At 51.8% G+C, this 25,508-nt stretch overlaps 6 protein-coding genes across 8 annotated transcripts; 3 read left to right on the forward strand and 3 right to left on the reverse strand.

Annotated features, from left to right (window-relative positions):
* Window positions 1–524: 524 nt before the first annotated feature.
* LOC121600594 lies at window positions 525–14,166 on the reverse strand. 2 transcript variants are annotated; one of them, XM_041929315.1, is made up of 4 exons: window positions 13,880–14,166; window positions 11,906–12,333; window positions 10,101–11,386; window positions 525–10,026 (listed from the first exon to the last, which is right to left on the reverse strand). In XM_041929315.1, the coding sequence occupies exons 3-4, from the start codon at window positions 11,371–11,373 to the stop codon at window positions 1,466–1,468; spliced, it is 9,834 nt and encodes a 3,277-aa protein (XP_041785249.1). In that variant the 5' UTR covers window positions 11,374–11,386; window positions 11,906–12,333; window positions 13,880–14,166; the 3' UTR covers window positions 525–1,465. The 2 variants fall into 2 exon arrangements, with proteins under 2 accessions (XP_041785249.1, XP_041785250.1); XM_041929316.1 differs by lacking the exon at window positions 13,880–14,166 and adding an exon at window positions 13,551–13,839.
* An 817-nt stretch (window positions 14,167–14,983) lies between these two features.
* On the forward strand, window positions 14,984–16,549 carry LOC121599435 (zinc finger protein 277). Its single transcript, XM_041927228.1, has one exon. It carries the CDS (start codon window positions 15,107–15,109, stop codon window positions 16,448–16,450), a length of 1,344 nt encoding a protein of 447 aa, XP_041783162.1. The 5' UTR covers window positions 14,984–15,106; the 3' UTR covers window positions 16,451–16,549.
* Window positions 16,550–16,660: 111 nt separating this feature from the next.
* LOC121599438 (gastrula zinc finger protein XlCGF17.1-like) lies at window positions 16,661–17,831 on the forward strand. The gene is made up of 2 exons (XM_041927231.1): window positions 16,661–16,948; window positions 17,014–17,831. Exons 1-2 carry the CDS (start codon window positions 16,757–16,759, stop codon window positions 17,758–17,760), a joined length of 939 nt encoding a protein of 312 aa, XP_041783165.1. The 5' UTR covers window positions 16,661–16,756; the 3' UTR covers window positions 17,761–17,831.
* On the reverse strand, window positions 17,819–18,763 carry LOC121599439. Its single transcript, XM_041927232.1, has 2 exons — window positions 18,506–18,763; window positions 17,819–18,421 (listed from the first exon to the last, which is right to left on the reverse strand). Exons 1-2 carry the CDS (start codon window positions 18,761–18,763, stop codon window positions 17,855–17,857), a joined length of 825 nt encoding a protein of 274 aa, XP_041783166.1. The 3' UTR covers window positions 17,819–17,854.
* Window positions 18,698–21,656, reverse strand: LOC121599436 (methyltransferase-like protein 22). 2 transcript variants are annotated; one of them, XM_041927229.1, is made up of 7 exons: window positions 21,507–21,656; window positions 20,583–21,420; window positions 19,970–20,350; window positions 19,703–19,888; window positions 19,447–19,626; window positions 19,071–19,364; window positions 18,698–18,789 (listed from the first exon to the last, which is right to left on the reverse strand). In XM_041927229.1, the coding sequence occupies exons 2-7, from the start codon at window positions 20,653–20,655 to the stop codon at window positions 18,782–18,784; spliced, it is 1,122 nt and encodes a 373-aa protein (XP_041783163.1). In that variant the 5' UTR covers window positions 20,656–21,420; window positions 21,507–21,656; the 3' UTR covers window positions 18,698–18,781. The 2 variants fall into 2 exon arrangements, with proteins under 2 accessions (XP_041783163.1, XP_041783164.1); XM_041927230.1 differs by having other exon boundaries at window positions 18,773–19,364; window positions 20,592–21,420.
* A 282-nt stretch (window positions 21,657–21,938) lies between these two features.
* LOC121598925 (G patch domain-containing protein 1 homolog) lies at window positions 21,939–25,152 on the forward strand. The gene is made up of 2 exons (XM_041926300.1): window positions 21,939–22,093; window positions 22,170–25,152. The coding sequence occupies exons 1-2, from the start codon at window positions 22,033–22,035 to the stop codon at window positions 25,085–25,087; spliced, it is 2,979 nt and encodes a 992-aa protein (XP_041782234.1). The 5' UTR covers window positions 21,939–22,032; the 3' UTR covers window positions 25,088–25,152.
* The last annotated feature ends 356 nt before the right edge of the window (window positions 25,153–25,508 follow it).

Below are 25,508 nucleotides of genomic sequence, written 5' to 3' on the forward strand. Positions count from 1 at the left end.
GTGTGTAGCATATTGAAATAAACTATTTTTTCTTTTTGGCATGTAAGGATGCGGTCATGCCGGTCTATACAAATTACTAGAATCATTCCCGAATAAATGATCCTTACTACCGGGGACGATTTTACTGGAAATCGAACCTGTTAAGACTTGATAGAAATGTTATAAATGGATTTTACAGGGTTTTTCAGGAGCTAATTTTGGAAAACATCCTAGACTCTTGCACACGGGAAGTCATGGCACCCTTTTTGAATGAGCTTATTGGAAATTCCCGTTGGATTCCAAATAAGCCTGTCCAATAAAGGTGCTACAGAACCCATTTCCCATCACACAAAATCCTACTTTATCACCAATGCGCCAAATTTACCACTCCCCCGGCCGAAAGAGTCAAGAAAGTAAGCACAAAACTATAAGAACATCCCTGAAAACCCCCAGTAATTAGCAAACGGAAAGACAAAAAACACAAAGTACGGAAAACGGCGACAGGATTTCTTTCTGTTCAACAACTGCGAACACGGAGGAAGGAGTTGGCTTCATAGATTTTATTCCCTCACTAATCCAGCGTGCGCAGAGAGATCAAACATTCCGGCATTCCTAGACACGTTCTACCGCCCCCGTTGGCGCTTTTACTTCGCTTGCTGCGTGTATGGGTGTGTGTGGGCATTTATCAGTGCAGTGGAAAGGAGCGGTCGAAAGGAAAAGGACTACATATTGCTGCCACAATTGCAAGCAGGACCCGCGTTGCAGTAAAAGGTCCTACAGTTTTCTTTTCTCTTTTTCGTTTCGTCTATTGTATGTTTGTTTTCCCTGTTTCAGTGCACGCGACGATTTAAGTAAACGCCAATTAAAGTTTTGTTTCTTTTGCTTTGCTCTCTCTTTGTTTGTATTGTTTGCTCACCTTCTCACTCTTTGCTAGGAATTGCTATATCACACACACACGCGTTTCACATCCACACGTACACACACGCACACTCACACACATGCCTATATAGGTAATTCTACGGTTAATGCTGTGCCCTCTAGATCACACTACCACGAAACAGCAGTACGCGGATGGTGGATTACTGTTTTTTTTTTCTTCATGAAGCGCTTACGGTCACATTGCACCCGGTACATCCTGCTTTCCCATGTTGGCCCAACAGTAAACCGCTCCACTGCTGACAATGTTACATTATGCTCGTAACTACGTGTATCATAAGCCAACCGCCCTACCACAAAAAAGTATAATAGCTTAGCCTAAACTAAACCTAACGTTCCTCAAAAACATAAAGCTAAACAACGGATGCTCTGCTCGCTGCTCGATACGGCGGCGTGCCTGATAAACCTTACCACCGCGCCTCTAGCATTCCAGCTAGCTCACCGCGTTGACCGATGCACTGGCGAGGTGTTGCCTATCCTGAAAGGTACATGATACCCTCCACTGGCTACTTAATAAGCGTGTTTCTCCGTTTTCCATCCTTCCCACCCCTTACTGTGGCTGACCCCAGTGGGTGTAAACGGACGAGGGTTGTGCTAAGCTGGCTCCACCATTCGTAGAAGTTGCTACTGCTAAGGAAGACGACATTCCCCCGTCACCACCGACAGCATGGCCCGTCGTTGCACTTTGACCACCTTCTTCCATGCTCTCCAAGCCCGTCGACAGTACCGTGCCCGACTGCACCTGTCTTAGCTTGCAGTCCGGACAGAACCACTTGCCCTTCGGTGGCATAATGATGCCGACACACTCGAAGTGGAACCATTCGATCCGACAGTTGTCATCGTCGCAGGCAATCATCTCCGACACCTCGTCGTACGGCGCGCGACAGTAACAGTACACCGATTCACCTTCCTTCGGGGCGCGCCACCCGGCCGGCACGCGAATTTGATTCGGCCGGAACAGATCCGTCTGTATGCTGGGAAACGATCCGATGGGAGGAATTTTGGGCCGTGGCTCAGCGGCAGACAGGGTCGGCGTTTGGTACAGGGCGGACGATGCAATGCCCCCGGCTGCTGGTATGAGCGATGCAGACAGGGGACCGGGCGTTCCCGGGGTACCGGTCGGTAGCAGCATCGGCGAACCATGCAGGCTCAGCCCCATCGGCGGTGCCGATTTGGGTGTCTTCACTTTCGGTGTGCGGGGTGTCGCCGGTTTGCGGCGTCGGCTGTTAGCCGCCGGCTGCCTTACACCCTTGGGCGTAACGCTAGCGACGGTCGATTTTTTCCCCAGCGAAAGCTTCAACTTAGGCAGCGGCGGATGGCTCGGGGTGGTGGGAGTGCTCGGATCGAACGACGGCATCATCACCGTCGGCGTCGCGAGCTGCTGGACACTCGGGTACTGCTGCTCCGCAAAGGCGGCAGCTGCTGGAGGCACCGCGCCCAGCTCTTCCAGCGTCATACCGATGCCGGAGTTTCGCCGCGATGACACCGGCGTCAGGTGATCGATACTGCGCCGCTGGCCCGCGGTCGCTTTGCTGCTGGCGCCAGCACCGCCCGCCGTTTTGCTGGACTTTGTTGGGGGCGAGGGAAGATCCTCCTTGCTCCACACCAGGTTCGGTGGCGGGGTTGGCTTCATCAGCGAGAGGATCGATTTTTCCGGATTCGTTGACAGGGTTAAGCCGGACGGGAGTGGTAGCGAAGCGGCCGCACTCTCGTCATCGCTCGTGTAGCCGTAGAATTTGTTGGGCTTACGGCTGCGTTGCGATCGCTTGAGCGGTGCGTCCGATTCCGAACTATTGCCCGTGCTCAGTCGAGGGGCACTGATTTTGCCCAGATCGTCGCCGGCGACGACGGCTGCTGGCAGGGCGGACTGGACGGGCAGCGCTGGTGGTACGGCCGGCATCTCCAACGGTGCCATCGCTGACGCCAGCTGCATTTGCTGGGGCTGGTTAGGGGTATGCAGGGAGGGTGCCGCCACTGCTGCTGGTCCCATCTCTGCGGAGCCGTGCGAGGTAAAGCCAGCTAGATGCTGCTGATGAAGCTGTTGCTCTCCTTGCGGCCAATGGTAAGGGATGTGCTGTGGTACGTACGGCACAACATCCATCGCCGGTACGGCGGACAGGGTGGCGTTGGTGACCGGCACCTGCTGTTCTACGAACGTGCTACCCGCCGGCGACATGAACCGCTTGGAGGACTTCCTCTCCCGTTTGCGCTTCTTCGGCTTCACTTTCTTCTTGCCCGGTGCAACCTCCTCCGGCGGCAGCGACGGTGTCGATGGGCGGCTGTTTTCCACCATGCCGTAGTTCATCGAGGCGCCCGTCTGCGCCAGCAGCTGGCGCCGTTTCTCTGCCAGCAGCTGGTTGGCCAGCTTCTGCGGATGCTCGTCGTAGAACTCTTCGTCCGTTTCCGACTCGTCCGTGTGCAAATCCGAATCCACGATCACGCTGTCCGGATCGACCGGTTCGGGCGGGGGCAGCTCCTCCACCTCTTCCGGTTCCGGCACCGGTTGGGCGACAGCCTCGGCAGCTGAAACGGCCGGAGAGGTAGCTTCATCCTCTTCCTTCTTGGGTTGTTCCGCACCCGTCCCTTTCTTGCTACTCTTTCGTGCGTCTTCGTTGTCGGAGCTGTCGGAATCGTCCGAGCTGGAGCTGGAGCTGTTGCTCGAGCTTGAGCTGCAGCTACAGTTGGAGCCACATTCACAGCTTGAATCAGAATCGCTGCTGTCCTCGCTGTCGGACGATTGGTCGTCATTGCGCTTGCTCGAACTCTTGACAGCCGCCTCGGGCGTACGGCGACCTTCTCCCGCGTTCTCTTCCGCATCTCGTCCACCTTTCAGCAGGAGTGACTCTTGCTGTGGTTTGCTTTGCAGCTCTGCTTCCAGCTCCGCCTCGGACAAAATGGGCTTAAACATCATGCAGTAATCGTGGTCCGACTGTGACACATGCAGTATCGTTGTTTTCAGCATTCGCTCCACTAGCTCGTCCTCCAGTCGCTGCTCCTCGTCCGCCGACTGTTTCCGGCTGGCCGTCCGATGATTCGCCTGGTAGCGCTTGAAGTTGTTCCAGATGTTTGCAATCGGGTCCAGCGGTGCCGCCAGCTCTTGCGAAGCATTCTCCCTCCGCTCCGCTTGGTCGTCTTCGTTTGCTGCACCTTCTTTCCGCTGTTGGCCTTCTTCCGGGGTTTGTTCGCGGTCGACAGCATCCTCGCCGTGCATAAGATTCACACCATCCACTTTAGACTCCATGGGATCGTCACGGAGAGCACCGGATTCCGTTTCGATGCAGTCCCCATATCGTCGCGAGTTGAAGCTTGCGTTCGAGTTTTCGTTATCCGAATCGTCACTACTGTCACTCTCGGAAAGGTTCAACGCGGGCAAATTCATCAGATCAACCACAGACTTATCGTCGTCCCTTGCCTTCCGTTTCTTCTTTGACTTCTTTGCCGGTGTTGAGACGTCCATCGCTTCCACCGCTGCCGGTGCCGGTTCTGGTGCTTGCTCTTTCGCCGATTCTTCCTTTCTGTTCGAATCCTCAGAAAGCTGGTCCTTTCTATCTGCGGACCCACTGCCATCTTTGCCCTCCAACGGTTTTGCGCTGTCGGCATCCTCGGCTGATTCCTTTTTAATCGTGTCCTTTTCAGCAGATTCTTCCATCGGCAGATCTTTTCTATCACCAGCATCAGCGCTCTGACCTTCGGCAATTGTAGCCCCGGAACGGTTAGCAACATCTTCGGCGTTGTCGTCCGTCAGTGGTTCAGTTTTAATTGTATCGGCTGCACTTGCTTCGTCTTCGTTCGCTCTTTTCGGGTCCGATCCTTCCTGTGTCGCATCATGAGCGTTTCCATCGTCAGCTGGGGCAGCTTCCGTATCCATGCTTGCAGCGAGCTGTTCCTTCTCCGTCTCCGCTTTCTCTAAGTCGTGCCTGTGCACGTGCTTCAGCAGCAGCTTTTTCGAAATGAACCGCTTTTCACAGCCATCTTCCGTGCACGGATACTTTGCCTCGCCGTTGTGCAGGCGCCGGTGCACCTTCAGCGCTACCGAGCGATTAAACGTTGCCTGGCACACCTCGCACACGAACTGGGCCGGCGGTACGCAGAAGTGATACACGTGCGGCCACTTCTTCTGCAGACACCGCTTGCACAGCACACCCTCGGTGCCGTGCTTCCAGAACAGATGCTTCAAGATGTCCGCCTTGTTGCGGTAGCCGATGCCGCACCGGTAGCACAAATGGTGCAGCTTGTGCTTCCACACGTGGTTCGAGAGCCGGCTCTGATCCACGCACTCCTCCAGACAGACGTCACACGCGTAGTGGCGTTTGCGCAGGTGCACCATCAGCCGGAAGGCGGACGGTATGCCGTCCACGTTGCAGACGCAGCACCGGAACTTGTAATCCAGCGCGGTCGTATGGTTGGACACGCCCGGGCACATGTGGCAGAGCAGCTCGCTGTAGCTGAAGAAGTTGCCTTTGCACATCAGACAGAGCAGTACCGACTTTTGATGCATCTTGCGGTTGTGCAGGTACAGCTCCTTGTGCACCACCGTGCTGAAGCGACACTGGAAACACTCAAACACCTTCACAAACGGTACCGCCGTTCGTTGCTCCGTCGTCCAGGAGTTGTCGAACGTTTCCACGTTCAGGTAGGCCTGCTCCGTCCCGAGCTCGTCGAGGGTGTTGAGAAACCGCTGCAAAATCGTCTCGGGAAGCAGCTCCTCGCCGGTGATGCTGTTCACCGTCGCCTGGAACCGATGCATCGCAATTATATGCAGCACGAGTTGCCGGCCATTGACGGCGATACGTCGGGCATGGTTACAGTACAGACAGAAGGGAACGGTCGCGCGCAGACAGATCCGTATGAACTCGCGTATTGGGATACGATCGAGCGGTTCGTCCAGCGTTAGCGTGAACAGCTGAGCTTCACTGTCCGCTATTACCATCGCATCTTTTTCGGGAGCTTCTTCCGCATTTTCCAGTTGCATGCTGTCCATTGTCATAACTTCACCACCAGTTGCCGACAAATCAAACAGCATCTCGGCAGCGGCCAAGCGCTCCGATGCTTCTTCCTCTGCAAGCGTTTTGGCCACTTCCGCAACACCTTCACACTGCGGAGGCGGTTCGTTCTGTTCCGTTTCGGGCGCCAATGGAGTGGGCACAGCGTCCATCGGTTCCGTTTTATCCTCCACTTTTTCACTTGCCTCGACGGAAGCCGCGAGGGAGGTAGAACCATCCGATGGCCCTTCCGGGGGAGCGATTTCGTTTCCTTCCGCCACGGCGCATGCTTCATCAGCAGCAGCACCACCAATCTCTTCCGGCGAGTGTTTTGCATCGGTCGACGCTCTAGTTGGTACATCGCGCCTTCGCTCGATCATGAGGCTTTCATCGATATCCATAGGGATTGGCTCCTGCAGTGCCGTATCTTCCGCCACTTCCACATTGTCCTGTTTTATTGGCTCTTCTTCTTCCGCTGGTTGATGTGTGTGGTCAGGTTTGTTCGCGTCAAATGCTTCCTGGGGCTCTTCTAGATGTTCACGATCTGTTTCGATTTTCTGCGCCAGTTCGCCGCCATCAGCTTGCTCCATTTCAGCATGACTGTTCTGTTCGTTCTCTTCTGCTGTCGCCACCGTTTCTGCCGGCTCTTCGCCATCTTCCTTGACCTCTTCCTCTTCCTCTTCTTCTGCTTCGTCTTCTTCTTCCTCTTCCTCCTCTTCGTCCTCCTCCTCATCGTCACTTTCGGCGGACGATTCTTCGCTTTCCATCGGCGTCAGATACTGGATCGGTATTTTTACCTTTAACTTTGGCACTAGAGGAGTCACTGCTGGCGGTGGAGGAGGTGGTTCGTTCGCTTGCTGATCAACAACAGATGTCAACGAAGTGGACTCACTAGGTTCGTGCGCTGGTGGAGTCGTTGCATTGATGACGGGTGGAACGAATTCCTTCTGATGCGTTAGTTCACCGTTCATCACTGGTGTAGGGTACTGCAAATGACCGTAGCTTTCTGCTATGGGTTGAGCGAATGCGCCATCCACATCACCAATGCCTGGATGAAGAGCGCCTTCGTAACTGTTGCCAATTGGAGCATGTAACTCTGCGCTTTTAACGTCCTTCAAGAGTTGCGTTTCTAGGATTGAGCTGCCAATAAACGGTTGCTGGTGCTGCTGTTGCTCCTGTTGATGATGACTGTGTTGCATTTGGGGTTGTTTCTTCCTGCTCGATGATTTACTACCGACTCCCTTTGATGGCGTTCCTCCCTTCGGTGTACCGAGCGTCTGGTTGGTACTGCTGAACCCACTCTCCAGCGCATTTCCGTTCAGTTTCACGCCAGCAGCCCCTGCATCATTGCCAGCCAGAGGCCCATTAGCGTAGCCGGAACCACCGGGCAAGGACTTTTTCGGTGCTTTCTTTTTTCCACCCGCCAGCGTACCGTTCACACCATCGCACCGATGTTTGGCCTGCTTCAGCTGGCCGCAGCTACCACACGTTTCGAGATAGTTCGCACAATCGTGGGCCCGGAGCTGTTCCTCCCTTTGCTGCACATCGTTCACGTTGCTTTCGAACATGTGCTCACAGCGGGAGCACATTAAATAGAACGGTTGCTGCTGGACAGTGTGCTGCACATCGGCTACCGCCCGATCGGCATCGTCGTAGTGGCACTGCCTCAGATACTCTTCCAAGCTTCCGTGATGTTTCTTCAGCACGCCGTGCTTCGTGCCAAGATGGCTTACCAACCGTTCCGCCGACGGGAAGATGCCCAAGCAGTAGAGACAAATGTGCTTACGATGGACCTCCCGCATGTGCAGGAACAAGTTCCAATTCTCGTAGTGCGTACCACACGGCGAACAGAGGAACACCTTCTTCTTGTCCTTCTTCTTCTCGGGCGGCGGTGGTGGTGGTGGCTGTAGCTGCTGCATCGCAGGAACTTGGGGACGATTTGCCACCGACTCCAGACGCATGTGACTGCTGTCGGGATGACTGTGAAGCGCAGACAGCTGCGAAGCGCTTGGAAGCGTCGGTGGCAGCTGCTGTTGGTGCTGCTGAGCGTATTCGTTCGGTTTGCTAAGCTTGGACAAATGCATATAGCTAGCCATTAGCGGAGAGGTTAGGTCGCCCAGGGCAGGGCCATTGCCGCCAGCAGCTCCCGGTTTAGCTTGACTTCGTTTCCTTCGTTCCGCCGGCCGCTTACTATTGCTTGCCTTCGATTGGTTCCCCTTCGGTTGAGCAGCCAGCTGCGCGGCATCGATGAAATGTTGCAATCTTTCCGCAGCAGCACCGGGCAGCGTAGGATAGGCATTATGGGTTTGTGGCGTCGGAAGCCCAACCGTTGCTCCATAGTTGGCTAAACTCGTGTTCGCAAACCCGTGCAAACTGTGCATGTTGTTGTGGAGCGCATCGGACACACCGGGATACAACTGTTGCTGCTGCAGTAGGTGCATTTGCTGGTATGGGAACATGGTCGGGTTCATCTGATGCGCAGCCGTTAGCGTCGCATGGCTGTTGGTGTTTTTCTTCCTATAGCGACGCTGCTTCTCCGCAATCACCAACCGATTATCCTCGTCCATCGTGTCCGACGACTCGTCCTGCGCTGGTGGAGCCAGCAGCGGCACGGATTTGCCCAACTGTCCAATGCTACTTAAGTGTTTCGATATCAGCGTGTTTTTCAAAATGTTTCCTGTCGCCATACTTGCTCCATCATTGTTCCAGGGGGTGAGATTTTGCATCACAGCTCGATGTTCCGCCGGTTGATGTAACGAGGCGGGTAGAGGGGCGGACTCTGGCAATGGTTGGATCTGCGGTGGCTCGCAAGCCGTCGTGCCCTGCTGTGAGTAGTTCATGACCGGTACCTGGTTGTAGTCGATCTTGATCAGGCCTTTGTTTTCGTTCAACAGCAGGCCCTTCTTCAAAATGTTGCTGAAATCGACCGGCTGCAAAGGTTGTGTAGGTTGCAGGACACCCGTTGCTTTACCCGCCGATGGCGTCTCCTCGCTCCTATTCGGAGTGGCGACGGTTGATGACCGTTTCAACGATATCGACAACTTCAGGCCCTCGCTTCGAGTAATCTTTGCCTCGTCGTCTCGATTGCCCGGTCTTTCTTCTTCCGAATCTGCCGACTCGTCCACTTCCATCGCTGTACTGTCCCTGGAACTATCCTCCGAGGAATCCTGCTCGGAATGACGTCCCTGTCGGTCGGATTCCGGCACGTGTGTAGCCGCTGGGCCGGGCGCTTCGCTTACAACCGACCGTCCGGCTATTGGTGTTGATTGTTTGGCGGGCGACACTTGTTCCTCGCTTGGTTCAGCCTCATCGCCGGAACTATCGCTTTCCGAGGATGACGAGGACGAAGAGGACGACGACGAAGAACTGTCCGAAGAGCTGGAGCTGTTACTACTGCTACTGCTATTACCGTCCGCTGTCTCGGCTGGTTCATTCTGCTCGTGGTGGACGAGCGCGAACGATTTACCTTCGCCGTCTTCTTCCCCAACATCTTCCAGCTCTTTTGGTATGCGTGGCGTTAGCGGTCGATCCATTAGCTGCTCAGCGGAAGCATCGATCGAGAGCGACGACTTGCCGGAATCGATTGAATGGTTCAGGTTGTTTTCCTCGCCGCTCTTACCATCCGTGAGGTTCACGTCCGTTTGTTCAGCCTGTTCACTTTCCATCACTCGCTCCAAAACCGAATCGTCAGCTGCAGTTGCCTTTTGACTAACTTGCTCACATTCGCTCATCTCACGCATTTCTTCATCTATTCGCTGCGTCGAGCAACTATCTTTCACTGCAACACGGTCGGTGGCTCCGTCCGTTGAAACGGAGGGCTGATGATGATCATCGAACTTCATTTGCTTTAACTGAACTTCACCACTAGACATCCTTCTCTTCCGCTCTTCGTTTTCTCCCTCCAAAGGTGTGTCCGATGCACGGCGCTTTAGCGAATTCGTGGTGGCGGTTAAGTGCGGCGCCATGCTTTCCTTCATGCCTTCCGTAACTGACCAACTAACGGGCTGTGTTTCTGGTTCCTTGCGATCAGTTTCGCTCTCTTTCTTCTCTTCCTTTTCACTGTCCACTGAGGAATCGTTTCCAGCCGCTTCCAGAATTGTGGTTGAGCTCATACCGTTGATAAATGTATCTGCAATGGGGAGCGAAAGTAAAATTATTGAAACTCATTTTACCGAAACCATTCCTTTCGCGTTTTCTACTCACCTTGCACATCTGTGCTTGCGCGTTCTGGGGTTAAAATATTTACAACTTTATTACTGCATGCACTTTGCCGGTCGTCCTCCGATGGATGGTTGCTCCTCTCTGGTTGGCCGCCCAAAGGCGACGCAGATCTGCTTCGTTCACCCTGGTGGGCTGTTTGTTCCTTCTCTGGCATGACGTTACTATGGTTACCGTCATCAGCAGCAGCACTGGTCTCAGGATCGGAAAGCGATTTTTCAATAACGTTTGGCTCCGACTCTGCCGCAGCTGCTGACGCGGCTGCTTCTGCCTTTACACCTATGGTAGCTGTGCCATCTGCTTCTGAAGCGTCAGACATTTCCACATTACTCGTATCTACACTTTCATCACTTTCTTGACTACTTTTCGTTGCTTGTGAAATGTGTGCCTGTGACGAAGGGGTCGTCTCCGTATTTAAGCACGATTCTCCAGCCTCGTCGCCGGATACATCTTTTGCAGCCGTTTCCTCAGGCGGGCTGTCATCTTTTGCTTGCTGGTCCGCTGCCGCTGCATGACTCCATCCGCAGGGCTCTGTCGGCTCGGTCGCACCACCAACGTCGGCGTCCATATCTTCCGGCACCGCTTCATCCGATTTGGCAGTGCTTTTTATCTCACTGGAAATCTTTTCCTCACTGACCTCCGGAGGGCAATCGTCTTTCTGCATCGAAGTGGACTCCTTTGCGGAGGTATCAAGTAACAGTTCATCCTGCTCGGGCGCGACACTTTGCTCAACGTCCATGTCTGTTCGGGCAGCGTCAGGCAAATCCGACTGCCTATCGACGCCCGACTCCACACCTTCGCCTGGTTCAGAACATTCCTCTTCGGCGCCATTGACTGCGACGATGCTTTCCTCCTTCTGCTGTTGGTCTGCATCGCCACTCCCGTCTGCAGGAGCTTCCAATGCCTTCTGGCCGGTGGCGTGTGCCATTTCTCCCGCGCTCGTGGATGCATCATGACATTCCTCGAAAGGTTTTTCCTTCCCTGGACTGACATTTCCTCCTGCAGCCGGCGGTGGTGCCGTTGCCGCACCGTCCACGTCTGTGGCATTCTGCTCGAGCGCTTGGCACGATTGCGACGCAAGCGATTCGCTATCTTCTTCCATTTCGCCGCCCTCTGTATCGATTGTAGCTGATAGCGGAATCTCGCCGGCGACCTCCGGCTTTGTGATGCAATCGGGCTGCGTACTGGGCTCCGTCGTCGTTGGCGTATTTTTATCAGCTGAGGTAATAGTGGCTTCGGATCCATGCTCATCGTCCATACTTTTTAAACCCCTGGGAAAAGGAAAACAATACAAACGCATTAGGTCAACCGTATCAAATATGGAATTTTATAACAACAAGCACCATGCTCTGCCTCTTGGAGAGTAAACCAAGTGTAGCTGAAAAAGCATTTTTCCACATTCTATCATTCATTCGCTTGAGGTCGTATTCTCGACACAGTACGTATGAATGTTCGAGCGTTCAATTCACGCGCTGCATGGAATTGTGCCAAACGTAACGTCACAAAAATGTGTGGACAAAGCGTAAAAGTTATCGTTACTGATTATCACACAACTTTCATCTGCCACACATACTTGTGTGTGTGCCACCGCACATCCCCAATGCAAGCTCGTTAGCACCAAGATGCCAGGGGACAAAGAAAGTGTGAAGCGCGCTCACTCAAGAGGGAGTTTTTTTTTCTTTATTGGCTCTTGCTTTGGTCTTGCTAGAAACGAAATTACACGCAAATGTGGAATACAAAAAAAGCCCAGTTTCACCTATACTTCTGCGTGAGTCATCAGGTAAACTTACCTCACTGAGGAATAGTGGTTTTAATTGCTGTTTGCCGCCTGTAAGCACACATGTACAAGCGGGGGTCGTCTAACGTGCTGGTGGTGGCTTTACCGGCACCGAGCGCTGTTGGTGGGTTGCCTTGGTCGCAACGAATGTTGCATCGGTTTGTTTGTATCCTGTCGCGAGAGCTGTTTATCGTGTACGGTGGGAGTAGCGTGGTGCTAATGGAGCAAAATATTGTACAGGGTAACGAGAACGGCCACTGCTACGAGGAAGTTATTACTATCCTTCCACACCCATTGACAGGTTGTTGCTGGTCGAGGAATAAACTGCGCCGGGAGATAGGTGTGTGCTGATGTAATTGCCCTACAATGTTGCCCGGTTTGGTTTCACTGTTCACGTTCGCCTTAGCACTCTTCCCGATAAGCTTTTTTTTTTAGTAAATACTGAAATTGAAAAGAAAAAACATGACACCATCGTCACTTTAAATCCACACATTAAAACAGCAACGGCGCACATGTGCTTCCAGTTGAATGACGAGCGAATGATCTTTTCTTTATGTTCTCTTTGCTATGCGCCTCGTGTCCCAAGCAAAGCGCAGCAGCAGTAAAAAAAACACTTCCTCGTTGTGCTTACAAATCCATTCAAACGCACACAAACACACAGCCAAGCACAGTGCCCAGGACGGGACAGATCGCCCACACTGCCGCAATAGAATACGCCAACTATTTTTGCCACAAATCGACTTTAGACACCACACACACACGCGCGCGCGTGTGTTTTTGACACAATGTGGTAGCGCGCACCGTGTGGGACCACACACAACACAACACGTGGGTTGAAGGGGAAGGGAGAGGGGAAAGGGACATTGTCGGCAAAGAAGCAAACACCCTTCATTCAATATTTAAAGCAGAGGGAAGGTAAACACAGCCGCACGACCCCCGTATACACGCTTAGCCATTACAAAGCAGCACCACACCACTACACTGACACGCACACGCTCATCCCGCTCACTCACCCAACCATGACTTGCTTTGATCCGGCATCGGGCCTCAACTGCACTGCAAGCATTGAACAGGGACAGCGCTGTGCGTACGTGTGTGTGAGTGTGTGTTTGTGTTGGTAAGCGTATGCGGTAGAGCGAGCGGGAGGTAATGCGACAGGGTGGGGGTAGGAAAAAAAAGCGCGCGCGTTCGATATTTCATGCTCCGGGTAGGTTGAGCCGAGGAGCAGTACGATATTACATGCCAAAAACATATTTTTCACACGACGACGCTCGAGATGTACCACATGGAGGGTCCTTCCCGTACACTTTTAGACAGTGGTGCACATCCACGAGTGGAATCCACGTTTTGTGCGAAGTAGCACTCTCTTAGATCACGCCAAAAACACAGCTTTAACATTAGGACTTTTACGCCAAGACGCAAAAGAAATAAACGTACACACAGCGCACAGGCAGTAAACGCGACGCAATTTCAACACAAGAAATATTTCACAATAGAAACAGTTGCGCTGCGCTTGGAGCAGCTGTGTGCGTTGTGCTCAAAGGGCACACACATCGTTTGCTTACTGCTACCGTCCGCTGCTCTACAGCTCGACATCACACGCCCGATTTTCCCGTTCGTCTCTCCTTCCTTCCAAAACGATGCACACAAAAACGAACCCTCTTCACAACGCCCGGAGATTCTTAGCGCTATTCAGGCGTAACAACACCCGTCCCCGCCCGGGGCCGAACCAGACACACAGCGCACAGCCGCTCAGGGACGAATCGCTCGCATATGGACCCGACATCGTGCGAGACTGTCACACCCGATGACGATAGCGTGAACGGAAGACGGAAGCAGTAGCACCAGCAGCAGCACCAGGCAGCCGCACCGAGCCAAGCGAGATGATGCCGCACCATACACACATACACACACGGTCCGCAGCAAGGCGGGGGGATGAGCACAATGTGCGAAAAATTAAAACACTTTTTACACCCCCAAATCGTACCGTAATCGAGTGTACTGCACCACTTTCCGGTAGCACGTGTCGTACGCTTCCGTTTGGCGATAGTTTCAGCCGCGGTGGGCACCTTTTTACGGGTGCTTTTTCGATTTTTCCTCACAACACGTTTATCAAGCACAAGCGAAAACGTAATGGCGACCGTATTATTTTTCTTTCATCTGCGCTCCTCTCTCGCCGTTTGACGCATTCACTCTCTCGCTCTCTCTCTCTTTCGGTTGCGTTGGACGTATTCCGCGGTGGCGGCCGAGAGGCGTTCTCGTTCGCTCCCTCTCATTCTCGCTCGTTCTCTCCTTCTTTCTCTCTTTGCGGTGGTTACGGGGATTGGTTCTATGCATCCGGCAGGGCATAGAACCTTAGCTTTGGGGCTTCTGTTTGTGATTACAGAATGATTTGTGGCTTATTAGCATTATCGCTGTATTGCGGATAGAAGTCTACATGAAAACATTACGAAGGATTAGGCGCTTTGAAGCTGCAAAATGTGGTCGCATTGACACAAGAAAAGAGCGCATCATTCTAGCATCTTGCTTGGGGTTGCTAGGGCAAAAGGGTAACGGCTCGTGGGCCTTTTCGATTCGCATTCGATGCTTTGTACAGATTTCGGTAGTTTTCTGTCTTGCAATAGGCCGCATCGTTTGGCAAAAGGTTAAAAAATCTCGCTTCATTCCAGTAAACTAATTTAAAATGTAAATAAAATATTCAAACGCTTCGTGTTGACGTCTACGTAAAATGTGCCATCACGGAACAGTTTTTGCTTTTTTTTTAGCGCAAACAGTACACGGTTCAGTTCTTCAGATGGTGTTCAGCAACCACAAAACAGTGGTAAAAGAAGCACAAACTTCGATTCAGCTTGGAAAGTAATGTCACGTCAAACCAGATTGAGATTATGAAGCGTTTCACATAATTCATTGTTCAGTTGAATAATTTGCATTAAAGTTATTTAAACTCTTTATGGAACATTTAGCTGAATTGAAATATTGATGTTCCTCTTTCAATTTCATTTAGAATTATCAAATAAAAATAAAGCCCGACGGCCATCGTGCACAGTGTTTCTTCATAATTTTTCAATTAAATGTCATCATGCTGTCTGAGCTCATGACCGCACAGTCGGCAGCTCGGAAGGCATGTTTTCCTCTGCTTCAGGTGCACAAATCAATTTCGTCGCAAAAGTAATTACATTTCCCCCCAGTCTGCCGTTTCTGCACTGTAAATGCAATGAGCACACAACTTTCCAACGCAAACGACGAAGAAGGTGGTGAAGCGTCCAAAAGCACCATCATAGGGCCGCTCAACTTTACCAAGGACTCGTCAACCGATCCCCCAACGTCGCTGGTCGATGAGCGGGCGGTACCGTGCATGTTCTGCAGCAACACGTACGATTTCCACACACCCGACAACGGTTCCGACCAATGTCTGGCCCATCTGTACCTGGTCCACCGACTGGTGGTGGCCGATGTGAAGGAAATTGCCTGCCTGCCCAGCTACTGCTACTACTGGAAGGAAAAGTTCGCCCAAGAACCGGTGGAGAAATATTGCTCCTCCATGCTGCTGAACCAGCTGCCCGACGGTACGAGCTCACCGAACGAGAAGTATTTCCTGCTGAGCGACGTTGAACCGTTGGACTACGAGCTGCGGCAACGGCTGCGGAGGGAAAAGCTGGAGCTCGTCCTCACCCGCCATCAGTTCGAACGGACGGATCGGAATTTTAACCGCGGCTGCCTGTACTGCCGTGACTATCGGGCGGAAACGCGCCCCGAGTTTGTGAGCCATCTTTACACGAAACACTTCCTTCTGCTGGGCAAGCCGGAACATCTGGTGTTTGTGGACGAGCTGATCGAAATCGTGCAGGACAAGCTGAACCGGTTGATCTGTTTGTTCTGCGAAAAGCTGTTCAAAGATCGGCCCACGCTCAAGGAACACATGCGTAAGAAGGGCCACAAGCGCATCAACCCGGACAACCACTACTACGATCGGTTCTTTCTCGTCAACTATCGGCTCAAGCAAAAGCCCGAATACGTGCCCATCGCGAAGCGGAAAGAAGAAAGCCGCGTATTTGCGTCCGACTCCGACTCCGACTCCGATTGGTCCGACTGGAACGGGGAGGAGCAAACGACCACGTGTCTGTTCTGTACGCACGCCGAAGCGAATGTGGACACGCTGAAGCGCCATATGGTGGCGAAGCATACGTTTGATTTCGATCAAACCGTGGCGGACATGAGCTTCTATCAGCGCGTAAAGGTGGTGAACTTTATTCGCCGTCAGATGCACATACGCAAGTGTATTGCGTGTGGCGAGCAGTGTCCCGATTACGAGAGTCTTTGCAAGCATCTGGCAGAGTTGGACCATTTCCGGCTGGACAAGGAAGCGGGTGCGTGGGATCAGCCGGAGTACTTCTTTCCCACGTACGAGGACGACCAGTTCCTGTGCCATCTCGAGGAGGTGGACAACGAGCGGGACGAGCTGTCGCAGGAGGAAGGATCGATCGTGATATCGGAGAGCGTAACGGCGAGCATCAATCTCGATGCCGAATCATTATCGTTGGAAAACTTTAAACTGTAGCACACGACGGTACTAGTTTAGGGGATGTTGTTTTTTTTTTGTGATAAAAACTTCCGTTGAACAAATAAAGTGGTTTAACAATCCAAATATTCAAATACAAAACGGACTGTTCCAATGATTGCTGGGATATCTGAAACGGGCCTTGGATTGTTCTGAACCGGGAAACAAGTTAACGAAGAAGAGAAGAAGAAGTCGCCATAACTGTCATTGCGTTTGTTTACGTTTGGAAAGGACGCGTAAACAACCGCGAATCGTTTGCAGAGGAAAGCAGTTGCCGGATTGCAATTCGGCTGAGAAGAAAAAAGAATGGAACAAACACGTGCGTTGAGTGTGGAAAGAGTGGCCGCAAAACTGCCGGACGTTTGCCGTGTTTGTCTGCTGGACGAATCCGACGGGCAGACGGAACTGTACACCATCGACGATGTGTACGTGCAGCCAAACAGTGTGGAGCATATGAACTGTTTCCGAGATATTTTATCCATTTTTATTAATGATGAGGTATTTCTGTGTGGTTAAAATTGCTTGCATTGCTTCAAATCACTCACAATTTGCTCATTTTTCAGCTCGAATCGTGCAACGAATCGCTGCTGCCCAAGCACATCTGCACCAAGTGTGTGACTCGGGCACAGGAAGCGTACCAGTTCATCGAGCAGTGCCAGCGGGCCGACAAACTTCTGGAGCAATGCTTTGAAAGCCTTCACAGTAAAACGAAAACCAATGCCACCGTAGCATCCCCCGCGAAAAGTCCCACAGCCGAGGGCGCAGTGATTAAGCTGGAAATAGCGAATGCCCGCCCGGCCTGTGACGACGCGGAGGACAGCAATGCGGAGGAAATGGAGCAAACCGTCAGCCAGCCACTGATGATACAGAAAGGCAAACGGTGGTACTGTGACAAGTGCAGCAAGAGCTTCAGCCAGCCGCAAACGCTGCGCCGGCACTACCGGATACACGACGAAACGGGCAGCAGTAAGATAGCGTGCCCGCAGTGTGACCGGCAGTTTTTGCGCTCGGACGATCTGACGCGCCACATACGGACGCACACCGGGGAGCGGCCGTACCGGTGCAAGCTGTGCCCGAAGAAGTACAAGCAGGGCTCGGAGCTGAAGGAACACATGCTAACGCACAGCCAGGAGAAGCAGTTCCGGTGCGAGGAGTGCAACAAACAGCTTGCCTCGCGCAATGGCCTGTACGTGCACATGAAGCTACACCGGGGAGAAAAGCCGCACGCCTGTCCGCATTGCGACAAACGGTTTACCACGTCGAGCGAGCGCATCTCGCACGTGCGGCACATACACACGCCACGGAAATGAATCGCTCTCAAAGCCCGTCATTACGAACAACTTTGTTTTGAAATAAATTTAACGTTCCTAGGTTTGTTAAAGGACTATTTACTTACTGTACTTTTCATTTCCACATTACATTTTCTTTTGGGGACTTGGTCGAAAATCCACTTATTACGGCGTCCAGTAGGAACCACTCGTTGCTCAAAGGACCTTGGGACTCGGGAATGGTCGCTTGCGCGGCCGTTGGCAGCGTGCCGGATTGTACCATGCCTTCCTCTTCGCTATAAATTTCCAATCGTTTGCAGCAGCCGTTGACCGTTTCGTCCTCACCATTATTTGTCATTTTTAAATTGATTTCATATTTTACACACTTTTTGGGAAGTTGAAAATTGTCCAACAAATTCACTCCTAGCGTGGGATGAAGCGTGCATGACGATTGTACCATAACGAATATGTTTGTGTCGCTCGTTACAGCCTGGCCGCTTACCAGTTGATCGCAAAGGGTAAGCTGCAAACCTATCTTTCGAAGCACTTTTTCCAACGATCGTTGATGGTTTTCGCCATTGTGATTCCTATCAATGGCTGGCAGTGTTATTACAAACGCTTCCTTGGCAGTGTAGATTGTTTTGCCAAATACGATCATCAGCTCACCGATCGGTGGATGGTTGGACAGTATTTTCTCTATCGTCTGGAAACAAACAAATAAATCGGGTGTAACGTGTTTGAATGAGGTGATGGTGTTTTTTTCCCTGCTTCGAGCTTTAATACTCACATCGAACAGCGTTTCAACGCACTGCACCACATGTTGTGCCTTTTCGCGCTGCTTTTGTATCCGAAGTTCCGCCACAGAATGGGTAGCGTCCGTCGGTTCAGCTGACTCCAGCTTCTTTACCATCGCTCGGAAGGTTGTGTATGGGAAGGGAATTTGGGTGCGATTGTACAGCAACAGCTCCACAATGGTGCGAACAATTCTGCTCGCACAGCCTTGCGTGATTAGTGGTGTGTCCAACTCAATGCTTATACTGTCCATAACGATATCTTTCACTTTCTATGAGTCTAATTTAGTGCAAGAATGTATGCCGGCAAACGGCATAGAAGGGTTTGTTTGATTATTGTTGTTTGTTTACACTTCAATACGGAAGCGGGTAGCTCCGCCTGTCATTCAAAAAGTAACTGCCAAAAACGCCACTCGTCAACTGCCCGCGATTGCTATATACAAGGTGTGACGAGCAAATATTTGTTTTGTTTTTTTTTACCGTTTCGCGCAGTAAAACTAAGAACTAATTAATTCCTTGCACCCTAAATTGTAAATTAGCCGATCACAACGCATCACTTACTAGCGTGGCACACTTTCAACAGCACTAAATCCTTCACCTTGTCGTAATCGAAATAGCGCGGAAAGTCCATGCACACATTGATGAGCTTCCAGCGGTTCACGCCGAACCGGCCGTTACGCTTTTCAAAGTACCGCAGAAAGTAATCGTAGCACGGCGCGACCGAGTCCATGTCCTCGAGCGTGAATACGTAGCGCTTTTCCAGCGCGATGTAGATCGCCTTCAGCTTCGGCAGCTCGAGCAGCAAACTAACAATCGTCCGCACGAACGCTTCCGTAATGTCATCGTCGTAGATCACTGGCAAATGAAACAGAACATAAAAGGAAATTGTTACTAAAGATTTTTATAAAGGATGAAAGTGATGACCATATCTGCTTACCATCGGCGGCAATCACGTACTGCACGTCCTGGAGTTTGGTCTTCAAATCACGTGGATAGTCCTGATAGCTAACCTTGAAGTCGAGCTCGGTGACATGCACACGACAGTGCGGGCTTGAAAGATGAGCATTTCTCTGCACGTTGTCCCGTAAAAGATCCAGCAGCCCTTCAATATCAATGTCTGTTGAAGATGAAATAAAATGTTACTTCTTTCCACGATGTTTTTGCACGAAGCAGCTGTATCACTTCAAACGTACCCGTGCAGATGACCTCTCGTGCATACATGCTAGCGACTATGCTGGTAAGCCCAACGCCGGACCCAAGTTCCAGGATGTGAGTGTTTTTGAACTTTCGCTCGTTGTGCATGATATAATCGCCCAACAGTAGTGCACCGCGCCATATCTGCAAGCCAACCGCGTCCAGCCGCGTCGACTTACGATGCTCTAGGCAGGGGTAAGAGCAGATACATGCCATTAACCAAATTTCGAAAAATAAAACTCTAGAAAAAAAAAACCTTCACCAACCTATTTCTATCGCTCCTTTCCGCTGCCGTACCACAACAACGTCGCCATCTTTATCGAGCACGATCGGAGGTGGTTTTGCATCTTTCTGGTGCGTTGCTATGCAACATTCATCACCGGATTCACCGTACAACAACACTTCCTCCTGCTCCTCTTCGCACAAACTGTCGCCATAATCCGATTCGAAAGATTCTTCTTCAAAACAGCTTTCCTCCTCCACCTCCTCCGAGTCTTTAACGCTTGATGCCTTCGACTCACTGTCAGCCACGGACTGACCGTTGTTCCGTTTGTCCATGCCGTTTGCTAGCCCCGGTTGTGTGCCGTTCTCGGCGGGCGCAGCATCGCGGCGGTTTGGATACACAAAGGTAAATTTAGAAATAGAATCTGCACAAACGGACACATCATTCCCGCGGGGAACAAAAGTTTGTCGCAGGAAGAAAGGGCGGCGCGTTAGGGAAGAAAAATAAGAAAAGTTATGAAATATCCGCCCTGGCGTCAAAGGATCGGTAGCAAAAAGCAAGAAGCAAGAGCCTCCCCTTAGGAGGCGTTTAGGAAAATTTCGAAGCACATGCACAAGCGGTAATTTTTCGGTGAAGAAAAAATCCGTCATACTCACTGCCATTACCAGATTCTGTGCTGCAGAATTCTGCCTCGCTGTACAGCTCCGACGTAACTTCGAGTACGGACATCGTGCGAACGTGGTTTGTGTTTCACTTTTCCGCCACTGTTTCTGTAAGCATTTGGTGACGAGTTGGGTCTTTGCTGCGAACGTTTTCGCGTGCGTGCCAAACCAGCTAATCAAAGCACGCGCAGCGTACTCAGCATATGCACGCCCAAATCTCTACTGACGACAATATTAGAACACAGCGCCGACGGGACCGTGGCGATTCGGGTCGCTTATTCTACACACGAAACGGAGCGCAGTCTGACAACAACAGAAGCGCGCCGACCGAGCGGTTTTATGCTGTGTATAAATAATTTACCATTTCACGACCACCGTCTAGAATATGTGTCGTATTGTGTCCGTTCGTTTTAATAGCATTTTCGCCCCTGCTGCTTCGAATCAACAGATGCGCTAATGTTTGTGAGCAGCGGCTGGCGACACCGACGCTGTAATAGTTCCGACAACAACAGGCGTGTGGGGAATATGCGGCCCAGACCAAACTCCTCCTCCATGTGATCAGCAAAGCGGAGCCGCAAGCAATTCGCGGAAAGTGAAAACAGCACGTGACTTTGGGTGTTATTTTTACATCGGCTAGACGCTGCAATTTGCGTCGCTGTCCTGTGGTATGAGCAGGCAACTCATTTCCCCGGATGGATACAACGTGCAGCACGGCGCGTTTTATGAATGAAAATAATCCAGCCACTCCAGGAGAGAGAGGGGGGTGGGGGGTGGGGGGGGGCTATTCAGGCCCCGCTACAGCTCTCGGTATGAGCGCGTGCCACAGATGCACCTGAAACGGCAAGCCAAAGGTCTAGGTTAAAAGCCAATCCGGTAGCACTTCGCGCAGCGGGGATCACCGGGCACGTAACGGCATACCTAACGGGGTGTTAAAAATAGCATTTTACCGCTCACAAACAGCTGATCACACGATTCGGACGCTGAGGGTGCCTGGGGGGATGCAATCGACGAGACAGAGATTCGAGGGAAAAGGGTTTTGTTTTTCTTTTTTTTTTGTTTCAGCAGCGTCTAGGAAAAGATGTAAACAAAGACAGCCAGATGATTCAGCTGGTGCCAAGATTTATCGATACACAGGTCGATTTTGGCGCAATTTTTATTTTTGATATATTTTTTATGTAGTTAATTTGCAATAATGTTTTGAACGAACACACTGAATATTTTCAATCAACAGCTTACGTATTTCATTATTTTTTTCATTCTAATAAACTGTGCTATAAACCTTGGTATAATTTAGACCAGCTGTATTAATCTTGTGTCATCTCCGTCTTTTTGACAGATCTCAGTGTGGAAACGGCATGTAAACAAAACAATTCCTGCGTTCGTTTTTCTGTGCGCTTTTACACTTTCGGCTGGTTTTTACTTAAAATACAACGCTTCCACAGTAATGGACGACGACGAAGAAACCCTCTGTAGGTATGGAACAGCTCTACCAGCATTTGAAGAAGGTAAGTAAGCAGTATTAGGCCAGCGACTAACACCAACTACACCAACTTCACAATCGTCCACTCTCGGCACCCACAGATGCAGTGCCGTCGAAGAAGCCCATCACAGTCGAGGACCAGATCGTGCTGGATAGCAATGGAAAGCGCCGGTTTCATGGCGCATTTACGGGCGGTTTTTCGGCGGGCTACTGGAACACGGTCGGCTCGGAGGAAGGCTGGAAGCCGGCCGAGTTTAAAAGCTCGCGCACGGAGAAATCGTCCCTTGCGCGGCAGCAAAATCCGATGGATTTCATGGACGAGGAGGACCTGGGCGAGTTTGGCATTGCGCCACAGCGTGTGCAGGCAAAGGAAGACTTTGCGCACAGCAGTGCGGCCGGCCGGTCCAACAAGCGACGCTTGGATCTAGCCTTTTCCAAGGGTCCAATTCCGGGTCAGCCCGTGTTGCGCGCGCTGCTCGAACCGGCCAGGGAGAAAACGGCCGTGAAGATACTCAAAAAGATGGGCTGGCGGGAAGGGCAAGGAATCGGTGAGCGACAAACGAAGCGAGAGAAAAAGCGAGCCAACGAGCGGAACAGCAAGGAGCAGTATATCCTGAAAATGTACGGTTGTGAGATTCCGGGACGTGACACCAGCGCCAGCGCAGAGAACGACGACGGGGATGATGGGGAGGAATCGGACGGTTCGGACAGTGACTATGAGATAACGTTCGCGCCGGATGATTTCGATCCCTTGGTAGCGGCCCTAAAGGACAACACGTTCGGGCTGGGCTACAGTGGGCTGGACCGTGGCGGCACTTCGAAAGGATTCCAGCTGTTCGATACGCTCGAGGTGGTCGATCGGAACAACAAGAAGCTTTCCATCCGCGGGCAAGCATTCGGCATCGGTGCGCTGGAAGACGATGACGATTTAGACGTGTACGCACGGGATGACATGTCGCGGTACGATTTTTCGCTCGAAGATAGATCCAAATCAAAGCGGGCGATCGAGGGGAAAAAATCGGGCAGTGAAGCGAACACGCTGGAAGGCTTCTGCCCGGTCAGCAGTTCCCGGAAGCTGGCGAAGAAGGTTTTTCGCGTGGACGTGCCGGAAGCGTTCAGGCCACGGAATTGGGAGGAACGACGCTCGCGCTTCGACCGCATCGACGAGGAACGGGCGAGGAAAATGCAGCAAGAAAACGAGTACAAAATCAAGGGACTCGGTAGGCACGATCTTGACCCGAAGGAACGGGGAGCGATTCTTGGTGAGCAGACGGTCGCCAAGAATCCGGTGCTGGAAATGATAAACAAGCAAAGCTCCAACTTTGTTCGGCGAGAAGTTATGAATGAGGCTGTAGATCCGCTTCCGCAGGAAACGAAACGCTTGGCAAGCGAAGAGAAGAGTGGACAAGATTCAAAGCAGGACAGCTCACCGTCGATCGTTCCCTCGGGTCTGGTACAACAGCCGAGTGTGCTGCAGCGCCAGTACGTCGGTTCCACCAAGGAAGGGTTCAAACCGTTCATTGCGATGCCCGACAAGCAGGAACGCTACGAACGGTTTCTTGCCTTTCAGCCAACGGAGCGCTACCTGACCCGCGAACAGTACCTCGAATCGTTGCAACCGCTAAACCTTTCCGCCTGGGATCGGGAACGGGAGCGGAAGGAGTTTATGCAGGCCGAACGCATGTACCGCCCACTGGACGGCCTTATGTCCGAACGGTTCGTTACGGCATCGAGCCTGATAGCGGACAAAACCATTCCCGCCGATGGGGACGCCGGCAAACCGCGCGAAATTCGCATGACACGCAGCCGCACAATGTGGAAGCCGCACAAGGACATCTGCAAACGCTTCAACGTGCCGGAACCGTTCGGCGGAATGATGGTGGACGATACCGATGCGGTGGAGAAACGGCGCAAAGAGAAGGGCAAGTTCTCCGTGTTCGATTACTTGGAAGCGCCGGTTACGAATAGGCGAGATTTTGTAACGCCGACCATGATACCGGTCGCACAACAGGCAGCGGAAGACAAGCGACCAAATGGTGGCGGCAGCAAACCGGTAGAACAGTCGAGCGGCACGACTACCGCCGGGCAGAGATGTTCGTCGAAAGATTTTTTCCTAACCGAAAGTACGCCATCCGCGAAAGAAGTTGACCGCAACGCTGGCGTTACGATTGAGCAGCCAAAACCACCAACATCTCAAACTTCCCGGACGGTTCCCACAAAACCGCCGTACAAAAAACGAACCGAACTGGAGGAAAAGGTGCTCGAGGCGACCAATAAAAAGCCGGAAGAGAAGCGTGACCTTTTCAAGTCCATCTTTTGCAGCAGCGATGAAGAGGAGCAGGAGGATGAGCAGTCGAAGAATCAGCAGCCGTCGAAACCGGACGATGCAGCAGCTCCATCCGGAAGCGCGGCACTAACCGACGAGGAAAAGCTTAAGATGGTCGACAGCTTCGTATCGATCAAGCCCGCCCGCCAGTTAAACATTCTGCGCAACAACTCTCCACCTCGCGGGATTTTTAAGAATTTGTTCGAATTCAAAAAACCACAACACGCTGACGGGGAAGATCATTCAAAGCGCGAAAGCGTTCTGCAGTGCTCATCGAAAGCTGCAGCGGGCAAAGCGAAGGAGATCCTTCAGCAAGCTGGTAAAGACGAATCAAAGAACGGTACCGATTCGTCCAGCGATTCGGACCCGGACAGTGCGTCCGACTCGGACGAACCGGAATACTATGGTCCACGGTTACCGTCGCAGGGTGGTGCCAACAATGCTCCCTCTTCAAAGACTCCCATCGAGCCAGCATCGCATCCGCTTCTGAGTGGTCGGGAAGTAGCGGGAACACCAACGGGAAGGTACACCGAAGTATGGATCGAAAAAGATGCCGGCGAGGATCGACACTCGTCTTCGGGAAGGGTGAAGAAAAAGAAAAAACACAAACATCACGAGCACAAGAAAAAATCGAAGGGGAAGCACAAGAAAGAGAAAAAGAAAAGCAGCCATAAGCATAAGAGTAAACGATAGACGCCGTGTGTGTGCACTACGTTTGGTTTTTGGCAATAAAGCTACACAGGTCGTGCAAAGTGTTACGTTGATGTTCTTTCCTTTTTTGTGTACATATATGAACCACGCAGCTGGTCCCGTTGCTTTCCATTTAAATTCATTTTTATTGCGTCATTACATAAATTCGACACTAAAACAGGGGGTAGTGATTGGCAGGGCAGGACGGTTGGCTAATTCAAAGGATTCTCCCCCCCCCCCCTCCACTTGCTCTCACTGTCCTGCCCAAACGAGTTTTGAGAAGGCAACTCAGTGCTGGGGAAATTGGGTGCCAGGAGGAGAAGACGAGAGTGCCACGCGTTTGATATGAGCAATTTAAAAAAAACGCTGCTTTCGAGTCGAGAAAACATTAAGACGGTGGCGTTTAAAAAAAGCTATCTTCTCT

The sequence above is a fragment of the Anopheles merus genome, chromosome 3L (genome assembly GCF_017562075.2).
Source record: "Anopheles merus strain MAF chromosome 3L, AmerM5.1, whole genome shotgun sequence".
NCBI classification, from domain to species: Eukaryota; Metazoa; Arthropoda; class Insecta; order Diptera; family Culicidae; genus Anopheles; species Anopheles merus.

Bases quoted from the DNA above. Each gene is read 5' to 3' on its own strand.
- LOC121600594 (XM_041929315.1), bottom strand. From the start codon at position 11,373: ATGGACGATGAGCATGGATCCGAAGCCACTATTACCTCAGCTGATAAA. The intron at 10,027-10,100 runs GTGAGTAGAAAA...TCCCCATTGCAG, and splicing joins CGCAAGCACAGATGTGCAAG to ATACATTTATCAACGGTATG.
- LOC121599435 (XM_041927228.1), top strand. From the start codon at position 15,107: ATGAGCACACAACTTTCCAACGCAAACGACGAAGAAGGTGGTGAAGCG.
- LOC121599438 (XM_041927231.1), top strand. From the start codon at position 16,757: ATGGAACAAACACGTGCGTTGAGTGTGGAAAGAGTGGCCGCAAAACTG. The intron at 16,949-17,013 runs GTATTTCTGTGT...CTCATTTTTCAG, and splicing joins CCATTTTTATTAATGATGAG to CTCGAATCGTGCAACGAATC.
- LOC121599439 (XM_041927232.1), bottom strand. From the start codon at position 18,763: ATGGACAGTATAAGCATTGAGTTGGACACACCACTAATCACGCAAGGC. The intron at 18,422-18,505 runs GTGAGTATTAAA...GTTTGTTTCCAG, and splicing joins GCGTTGAAACGCTGTTCGAT to ACGATAGAGAAAATACTGTC.
- LOC121599436 (XM_041927229.1), bottom strand. From the start codon at position 20,655: ATGTCCGTACTCGAAGTTACGTCGGAGCTGTACAGCGAGGCAGAATTC. The intron at 20,351-20,582 runs GTGAGTATGACG...CCGTTTGTGCAG, and splicing joins CACAGAATCTGGTAATGGCA to ATTCTATTTCTAAATTTACC. The intron at 19,365-19,446 runs GTAAGCAGATAT...TTCATTTGCCAG, and splicing joins GTACGTGATTGCCGCCGATG to TGATCTACGACGATGACATT.
- LOC121598925 (XM_041926300.1), top strand. From the start codon at position 22,033: ATGGACGACGACGAAGAAACCCTCTGTAGGTATGGAACAGCTCTACCA. The intron at 22,094-22,169 runs GTAAGTAAGCAG...CGGCACCCACAG, and splicing joins TCTACCAGCATTTGAAGAAG to ATGCAGTGCCGTCGAAGAAG.